The sequence below is a fragment of the Triticum dicoccoides genome, chromosome 3B (genome assembly GCF_002162155.2).
Source record: "Triticum dicoccoides isolate Atlit2015 ecotype Zavitan chromosome 3B, WEW_v2.0, whole genome shotgun sequence".
Lineage (NCBI taxonomy): Eukaryota > Viridiplantae > Streptophyta > Magnoliopsida > Poales > Poaceae > Triticum > Triticum dicoccoides.
In genome coordinates this window covers 678756150-678765770 of record NC_041385.1, presented here as the reverse complement: position 1 = coordinate 678765770, position 9621 = coordinate 678756150, and the positions used below count along the sequence as shown (strand labels likewise).

At 46.0% G+C, this 9621-nt stretch overlaps 1 protein-coding gene and 2 non-coding genes across 3 annotated transcripts; 2 read left to right on the top strand and 1 right to left on the bottom strand.

Annotated features, from left to right (window-relative positions):
* Nucleotides 1-5101: 5101 nt before the first annotated feature.
* TRNAS-GCU lies at nt 5102-5183 on the bottom strand. Its single transcript has one exon. It is a non-coding gene; the product is annotated as a tRNA-Ser (tRNA).
* A 123-nt stretch (nt 5184-5306) lies between these two features.
* On the top strand, nt 5307-8932 carry LOC119277808 (transcription initiation factor TFIID subunit 9-like). Its single transcript, XM_037559128.1, has 2 exons — nt 5307-5628; nt 8352-8932. The coding sequence occupies exons 1-2, from the start codon at nt 5428-5430 to the stop codon at nt 8709-8711; spliced, it is 561 nt and encodes a 186-aa protein (XP_037415025.1). The 5' UTR covers nt 5307-5427; the 3' UTR covers nt 8712-8932.
* Nucleotides 8933-9251: 319 nt separating this feature from the next.
* Nucleotides 9252-9324, top strand: TRNAK-CUU. Its single transcript has one exon. It is a non-coding gene; the product is annotated as a tRNA-Lys (tRNA).
* Nucleotides 9325-9621: the final 297 nt, after the last annotated feature.

Below are 9621 nucleotides of genomic sequence, written 5' to 3'. Positions count from 1 at the left end.
ACTACAATGCATGAGCATGATATCAACATAAGCATGGAGGTGCAACATCACTTCTTAACATCTCAACAACAATAAATCATATATCCAACTGAGCATGGCATATTGACGAACATGAATATCACAAGTATAACACTACTTATAAGCATAGCATAACCACTAGCATTAGAAGTAAATACCATGCAAGAATATAATGACAACACTACCAAGTAATCATGTAACCAGCTAGATGCAAAGGAACATGCATAACCACGATACTTGGTAACCGACAATAGTCATGCAACGAAGAACATTACCAATACCAACATGTACTACTACCAAGCCTGACATACGAAAGAAATACTGGCAACTAGTACATGATAACCAGATGCATCGGAACATAGCACGAAAGTGAACACAGATCTACAAGGGTTACCGAAACAACAATAGCAGTTGCAAAACAAGCAGACATTTATTAAATATTCAAGTTGAAAACCATGGCTACTGCATGACTATCATGCAAGTGGGTGTTGTGGCTTGCCTGGGGATGAAGGATACACCGGGGAGAAGTGTGGTGAAGCCGCGGAACAAATTGCCGGGAAGGTTTCTCCCTTAGAGGGGGCTGATTAGGGGCAAGGCAAAATGGTCATTCCAGTATGTGCAAACATAGTGAAAATGTGACCAACTGAACGGGCTCGATGAGGCGAAGACGTGGGTGCCGGAATCACCTGATTCGGAGTTATGGTTGAAGAGATACGGGCGTTCATTCGATATACAGAAAATTAAATAAAAGTATTCGTTTTCTTTGCTTAACGAGTGAACATTCAATATATAGCGGTTTCGACCGACTGGGTTAAACAGAAGGCACATTCCAGGAACTACGCTTTCGGAACAATGAAGGCGTATTTCTGGCTAAAGCCGCAGCACTTTACACCTTCACTGAAACAAAAGCGTAAAACTAAGAATACGCTTCCACTTATAAGCGCGGGCCCAACGGCTGAGTCAATGCGTGAGGCTGCCAGGTGGGGTCGAGGCGAAGCGGGGCCCACCTGGCCAGGTCAACGCCTTCAACCTTGCGCTCGCCCGTGATGCAGAGGATGGCCGCGCGCGCCGGCGACGGGCTGAGCGGCCCCGGCCACCTCTGGCCGGGGAGAGACCGTCGGCGGGATCGGGGAAGGGCGCCGCATCAATCTAGCTTGGTCACGGGCGCCGGGGAGGGGTCGAGCACGAGGTGGCCGCGGTGGCAGAGAGCAACGGCGATGGCCAAGGTTGGGGACACGCGGCCACGCTAGCTCTGGAGAGAAACGGGGAGGTGGGGAGGTTCGCCGGGGTCTGGGTGATCCTCTGGTGGTGGAAAAGTGGAGGGAGAAGCTCGGCGTTAGGCGAATTTGAGCGGAGCACCGCGGCGACGCTTCGGCTATGGGAGGTTCAGGAGAGCTTCTCGAGCTCGGGGAGGCTGGGCGGGGTTCTGGGAGGTGGGTGAGGCACGTGGTGTGCTCGGAGGCCGCGGGGAGGGGCTTAAACAGGCGGGGCGAGGATGGCCGAGCTGGCGTCGCTGCGGACGCGTGGGCACGCGAGCTCGCTTGACGGAAGACGACAGGGAGCAATAGAGGGCAGGCTCACGGGGCGGACAAGGTCGAGGAGCACGGGGAGGAAGCGGCCGAGGCGCGAACAGAGCCGAAAGGCCACTATTCGCCCGTGGGCGTGCGGTAGCGAGCGCCAAGGAGGAAGCTGCCGGAGGGGAGGGGTCCAGGGCGAAGGGCGGCGACGAGAGGAAACTCCTAGACATGGCTAGGTGTCGAGGGCGCGAGGGAAATGGCCGGGGAGGAGGGACCCAGAGCAAAACAAAACTCAGCTCGCGTCCATGGCGTACCAGGGTGGTGGTCACCGCGTGCACTGGTGCACACGGTGCACTTAGATCGGCCAATTTATGTCAGAGAGACAAGGTGAGCAGAGGATAATGCCAAGGAGGAAGAAACCAAGCATTTGCGGCACTAGCATGATCACGTGGAGCAAAAATACAAGTGAACATCAAGGTGTTTGGAGTTTGTTGTGGCTCACACGCTTGGAGATTAAGGATGATCTTTGACTGGTGTTTATCACTCATTAAGGTTAATAAGATGGCAAGTTTTCAGATCAAGAGGAGGGGTTTATCTAGTAGTTGCTGTAGAAAGTATCCTACTGACCAGATTTAGAAATGAGGAAGCAGCACTCGCTAGGAGTGTTGGGTTGGGCTGAAAATGGACATGGAGGGATGATTTAGGCATATGAGAGTGCTATAAATTTTTTAGACCATTTGGGCAAGCCAAAGTGGTACTTCCTTCATAAACATCCCCACTATCCAGAAACTTGCAATAATATTGGTGGTCAAATGGATCAATGAAATGATCCCAAATTTGGTGGAGGGATGTTATATGGATAGGAGAATGATCTCGTAATTTTTTAGAATTAATGAAGCAACATAAAATAGACTCGCTTCACAACCTGAAAATATTGCCAGAACTAAAGATTTGAAGCTGTGCTCACATAGATGATTGGATAGAGCTGAAAATTGGAGGAGGTCAATGATATGAGCACATGAAGGAGTGTGCAAAATTTTTGATTCATTTGGATAACCCTAGCCAGTACTTTCTTCACAAAGGCTTCCATCAGACAGGAACTTTGAAAAATCATCGCGGAAGCTTGGCTAGGCAAATGAAGTTAAATTTTGGCATGAGTCAATTATTTGTACAAGAAAAGATGTCCAAAAAGTTTGGGGTCAATCAAGTAGAGATAAATATCACTTGCTTCACAAAGTGCTATTTAGGGTAGAATAGGAAAATAATTATTTGAGGATTATTTTTGAACATGGCAATGAAAAGTTTTGCCATATTTGATGAAGATATGACCCCAAAAATCTATGAGAATTATTTGGGAATTTTAGGGGTGATGGACATATAGGTTGCTTCACAACCTAAGGCAAATTGAGTTATTCCTTTAACAGAAAAATGAATATTCCCAAGGAAAATAATATTGAGGTTGGTCCAAGATGAAAATGGAAAGGTCTAGGGAAGGATTTGGGGATGACAAGCCACTCTGGAAGAAAAGAAGAGGTCATCTTATTCATTTTCCAGACCACATAGCCACGGAAAAAGAAAACTCAAGCAAAAATCTCAGAAAATTAAAAGAAAAAGAAAGGGCCAAAAATCAGAGTGTAATAGTAGCAAAGTAATATGATAGTTTTGATGGTAGTAGCAACAGTAGTAGTAACGGTAACAGTGATAGCAATGATACTTGTAGCAAGTGTAACAGCAGCAATAGCAATTGTAACTTAGCAAGAACAATATGTGAAAAACTCGTAGGCATTGGATCGATGAATTCGTTGGATGATATTCATCATATAACAGTCATAACCTAGGGTGATATGACACTAGCTCAAGTTCATAAATATAATGTAGGCATGTATTCCATAAATAGACATACGTGTTTATGGAAAGAACTTGCATGACATATTTTGTCCTACCCTCCCGTGGCAGCGGGGTCCATAAGAAACTAAGGGATATTAAGGTCTCCTTTTAATAGAGAACCAGAACAAAGCATTAGCACACAGTGAATATATGAACTCCTCAAATTACTGTCATCACCGGAAAGTATCCTGACTATTGTCACTCTGGGGTTTGCGGATCATAACACGTAATAGGTGACTATAACTTGCAAGATCGGATCTAGAACATATACTAATGATGATAACATAAACAGTTCAGATCTGAAATCATGGCACCCGGGCCCAAAGCGACAAGCATTAAGCACGGCAAAGTCATAGCAACATCAATCTTAGAACATAATGCATGCTAGGGATTAGGCCCTAACAAAACTAACTTGATTACACGGTGAATCTCATCCAACTCCCTCACCGACCAACGAGTCTACGAAGGAATTACTCACTCCCGGTGGGGAGCATCATGGAATTGGCGATGGAGAACGATTGGTGATGACGAAGATCAAAGATTTCCCTCTCCGGAGCCCCAAACGGACTCCACATCTGGCCTCCCGATGAAGAATAGGAGGCGGCGGCGGCTTCGTCTCGTGAAACACGATAATTCTTCCTCCCTAATTTTTTCTCCAAAAATAGGATTTTATAGCGTCGGAGATATGGTCAGCGGGGCCACCAGGGCCCGCTAGGAGGGGAGGGGGGCCCTGGTGGGTTGTGCTCACCCAGGGCCCCCCTCCGATGGTTCTTGGCTCTAGTATTTTTCTTTTATTCCATAAAAAATCTCCAAAAAGATTCGTTCCATTTCGAGAACTTTTATTTTCGCACAAAAATAACACCGTGGTAGTTCTGCTGAAAACAGCGTCAGTCCGAGTTAGATTCATTCAAATCATACAAATTAGAGTCCAAAACAAGAGTAAAAAGCGTTGGGAAAAGTAGATACGACGGAGACGTGTTAGAGTGCGTCGGATGCCGACTGCTACTACGGTTCCATTGAGGGCGACTCCGAGCAGAAGGGTTTCTGGGCCAACTCCAGGTGCCATCGCATACGCCGCTATTGAACAACCAAATGAAGTAGCTGATGGAGCTGTACCGCATGGCGAGGTCGGTCATGAAGGACATCTGCATCAACCTCTGGCCCACAGAGCCATTGCCGAGCAGCTACTTCGGCCTGGTTCAGTGGCTCCAAGGCGCCAGCCCCCAAGTCCACCGCCGTAAAGAGAAAAATGACCGTGGCTTTAATCTTTGACGCCTGATTATATAGAAATAAGACATAGAGAAAAATGGAGTAGAATGAAATAAGACAGAGAAAAAACACGAAAAAGATGGAGCATAGAGAAATAAGCCAAAGAATTAAAAACTTGATGCTTTGGAGAAAAAGACTTTCACAAAAATTAATTAATTAATTAATAAGGCGGAGAGAAAATGGAGTAGATAGAAATAAGACATAGACAAAAAAGGAGTAGAATGAAATACGACAGAGAGTAGACTAAAAATTAACGACGCCTGAGAGATTCGAACTCTCGCGGGGAAAAAGACTTTCACAAAAATTAATTAATTAATTAATAAGGCGGAGAGAAAATGGAGTAGATAGAAATAAGACATAGACAAAAAAGGAGTAGAATGAAATACGACAGAGAGTAGACTAAAAATTAACGACGCCTGAGAGATTCGAACTCTCGCGGGGAAACCCCATGTACTTAGCAGGCACACGTCTTAACCACTCGGTCAAAGCGTCTTTGTTGGCAGCGATACAACTTTCCATCTTTTAAATGTCAGAACATCTAACCCTGATTCGTTCCCCGGAACCCCCACCAGCCAGGACACAGCAATCAGAGCATGGACAGCGGCGGCGTGCGGCCATCGCTTCCGTCCGCGGCGGCGTGCGGCCATCGCTTCCGTCCGCGGCGGCGGCAGCGGGAGCAGCCTCCTGCCCGGACGAGCCTCGCGACGCGCGCGTGGTGCGGGAGCTCCTCCGGTCGATGGGGCTCGGCGAGGGCGAGTACGAGCCGCGCGTCGTGCACCAGTTCCTGGACCTGGCCTACCGCTACGTCGGGGACGTGCTCGGCGACGCCCAGGTCTACGCCGACCACGCAGCCAAGCCCCAGCTCGACGCCGACGACGTCCGCCTCGCCATCCAGGCCAAGGTCAACTTCTCCTTCTCCCAGCCGCCGCCCCGCGAGGTAAGAGTACGACCAATCTCACCAAAAACCCTAGCACTATATATCTTCGTTAGATTCCGACAAATTATTAGGTATCGCAGCTTCATTCAATTGGTCAATGACGAGGACACGGGTCCACTTTAAACTCTAGATCCAGGACCGGCTTTCTTGTGAACCTATCAGATTCGGAGGGAATGTTATGGACTCCATTGGGGAAAGGATAAGCAAGCACTGTAGATGATGTGCAGATGTGTCGCGGAAGAAACAATCCAGATATGGCGTTCCACAATAAGAACACATCAAGCAAAGCTTCAGACATGGTGGTTAGAAGCCACCATCCGCAACGCAATACAGAGATTGTGGTTTTTAGTCCTTGGGCTCATGATATGTCGTTTTTTCTACACTTGTAGCCGTCCGAGGGACCAACATATCAGACAATTTTATACTGAAATTATAATGAAAAAAAAGGAGGGAATGTGGGAGTCGAACCCAGATTCATCTCAAGTACATTACCAGTACCACCCTACCACTAGGACCGAGATGACTCTTTATCCTTTAGGAAGTTGGAACTGACAGAACTTTTGCCAGTTTGGTGGGGTAATCAGGGAGCACCGAGATTTAAATCCCAGTGTGCAGCTAGTAGCAGAAACGAACGCCTTCTCGATGTAAGGAAAATCCTATTCTTATTTAAAAATCTTATGAAATCCATACATACTGGTTTATTTTAGATTGTTACTGCTCCCACGATTTTAGCAACCGTCACTTCAATGAACTGGTACGTAAAACTTTTTGTCGAACCTGTACGTACGAATATCATTGCTGATACAAGTTCAATATACCAATTGGTGGGAAAAGTCAGAAGTGAAGGTAGCAGAACAGAACCCCTTCTAAAAGTAAAAAAAGCAAAAGAGCACTTTCTAACCTCCATCAAGGAAAACCTTCCATATCTGCACACATGATGCAAGGAGAGACCAGTTGGGGCAGAACATTGACTTAAGTTCAGTCCATGACACCATATCTTGTTAGGAATGTTCAGCTAAGCCCATTTCTTGTTTGGAAAGTTGAATGCTGCTGAAGGGTCTAAAATCTTAGGAATCATGTGCAACTAGTAGTTCCATATACGCAATTTAACCTTTGAGAACCAAGCAAGAAATAAATACCCTCTTCTGTTAGTGCAGAGATGCTGCTTTGTACCGTAGCAGCCTTCTGTTGCAACTGGAAACAAGAATACTCGGTTTCCTTATTAGTTGGCTTTACTCTTTAGATATATTATGTGTATTCTTGATAACTTCCGTTTTTGGAGACTCTTCATGGATGGGTCAAGTCAAATAATCAAGCATCTGTTAGAGCCTCAGATTTGGACACTCTTCATGGATGGGTCAAGTCAAATAATCACATAGAAGGGAGAGCATCTGTTAGAGGGCTGATGAGGTATCGACTAGGAGGCACTGTGGCCATCACAGATCAGAAAGGTAACGGGGTAGTGGCGAATAGAGATTAGGGGGAGACTTCTTTATTGATAACTTGCATCAGTCACTGCAGCTACGGGACCTTTATATAGGTGACTCCAGATCAGTGTCTTGGATGGATGCATATTTGAAGTGCTGCAGAATGTGACTGCTGTGGCCTGTGGGTTTCCTCCGAGATGGAATTCCCCACATAACACCCTGTAATGACGGTTATCTGCCAATTCACTGGTACACTGGTGCCCCCCGGGAATGTATCCGGTGCACCCGCACTTGTGGTGCTACCGGTGCACCGGATGTCATAGAATATTTTAAAAAATCAGAAAAAAATTCTAGCATGTTAACACAACATCAATGATTGATATCACAAAATATCATATAAAAAGTTGAAATATTTTTTGAGATATAAAAATGACAAATTTAACATCAGTGTGATAATGGGCCAAATCTAAAGCCCAAGTTATGTTATGTACTATTCAGTGTTGAATTTGTCATTTTTGTTTTGGGAGTTATGTTTTGAATTTTGACTTGAAATTTTGTGACAATCTACATTGATGTTGTGCAAGCGTGCTAATTTTTTTCATAATTTTTTGAACATTGTAAAAGCACAATGTGAGTTTGGTGCACCGGTAGCACCACAAGCTCCGGTGCACCAGATATTTTCCCTGTGCCCCCCACTCCCACCTCTCCAAATCTCCAGGAACATGCTAAGCATAGTACTCCCTCCGTTCCTAAATATAAGTCTTTGTAGCGATTCCACTATCCGTTCCTAAATATAAGTCTTTGTAGCGATTCCACTAGGACTACATACGAAGCACAATGAGTGAATCTACACTCTAAAATGCATCTATATACATCCGTATGTGGTCCATAATGAAATCTCTACAAAGACTTGTATTTAGGAACGGAGGGAGTAGAAAACAATGTTTTGGAATGCACGGCTGGACTTGTATAGAAACACGAAATGAACAGGGTACGATTCTCAATGTGTATGACTCTGGCATCTGAAGATATACCTAAAATGTTGATGAATCATATTATTAGGTAGTACAAAGATACTAGAGATTGAGGGTCACTCACAAGTGTACTCACTAGCGGGTTAGCCGGTAAGTGAAACTAAACAAGATCTTGCGTACATAAAGGCTATGAACAACCCTTGTGGCTATGCTTTGAAGTCAAGTGCTTGTTTTATGTTTTATCAGATCCCTGGAAACTCTAGCTGACACAAAGTACTCTGTATGCATATGTGGTTGACGAGTTATTTTGTTGATGTCACAGGTTCTGCTTGAGTTGGCACGCAGCCGGAACAAGATCCCGCTGCCCAAGTCTATTGCTCCGCCTGGCTCCATTCCTCTGCCACCAGAGCAGGACACTTTGTTGAGTGAAAACTACCAGCTCCTACCCGCACTGAAGCCACCAGCTCAGACTGAAGAGGCAGAAGATGACAACGAGGGAGCCGACACAATCCCTTCCAATCCTAGTCCAAACTATTCGCAGGATCAGAGGGGCAGCGAGCAACATCAGTCTCACAGCCAGAGCCAGAGCCAGAGCCAGAGGGTAACTTTCCAACTGAACGCGGTGGCTGCTGCGGCTGCAAAGCGTCCTCTGTTGACAGTTGATCAGTTGAACATGGGCTAACTGATTGTAGATCGCTGGCAGGCTCCTAGTGCTTGTTCCCGCGAGCCTGCTTGCTGATGCTTGTGTGGCTGCTATGATCGCCCTTTCTGGCCAGCGCGCTCCTGTTTCACCATGAAAAATGCTGATTGTTGAGGTCTTGAGGAAAGGGAGCAGCCTTGCAAGTAGTGTATTCTGTAGGTGCACACCTCGGGTTAATTAATTCCTGTCCATTATTGTCGACTTATCGATTTTGTAGATCTCGTCAAACATGAACTGTCTCGTTGTTGTTTCTGAATGCTAAATCGGTGTTCCTATTATGCTTTTGGTGGCATGTAGCACGTATATGGGTGGTTAAAATGAGGACCTACAAATAGGTGCACATCATATAAACCTAGATAGAGAGAGCACCAAGTGTACAATATGGAGATAAAGATAAATATATTGTGTTAGATGCACTACTTTTGTTTATTTCCTCTTTTGCTAGGGGGAGTAGGATGTAGTGACACCCTCTGTGCGTGTCACAAGGAAGATTTACTGAGAAATCAAAACAAAAACAAAAAAGCCCGTCTAGCTCAGTTGGTAGAGCGCAAGGCTCTTAACCTTGTGGTCGTGGGTTCGAGCCCCACGGTGGGTGACCTATTTTTTACTTTATTTTTGTATACTCTCTAGGAATCAATTTGCATGTAGTGCATCCAGGAAATAAGAAACCGATGGGCGGCCTATTGGCCGTCGACCCCCTCCCGAACACCCTCGGCCGTCAGATAAAAATCGAGACGCTCGCAATGGACAGTATGGCCTCCAGCGTGCCACCGCGTGTAAATTGACTGCCCCGCCGAGGGCATTTCGGTCATTCCATGTATAGGGGTATAAAAAGGGGGCCGCTGCCGTGGGATGACCTAGCCGCCTCCTCCCTCCCGCATCGCGCCTCCCC

What these genes read in the sequence shown, in the direction of transcription:
- LOC119277808 (XM_037559128.1), top strand. Translation starts at nt 5,428, where the DNA reads ATGGGGCTCGGCGAGGGCGAGTACGAGCCGCGCGTCGTGCACCAGTTC. An exon ending in CCCAGCCGCCGCCCCGCGAG is followed by an intron (nt 5,629 to 8,351) that starts GTAAGAGTACGA and finishes TTGATGTCACAG; the next exon opens with GTTCTGCTTGAGTTGGCACG.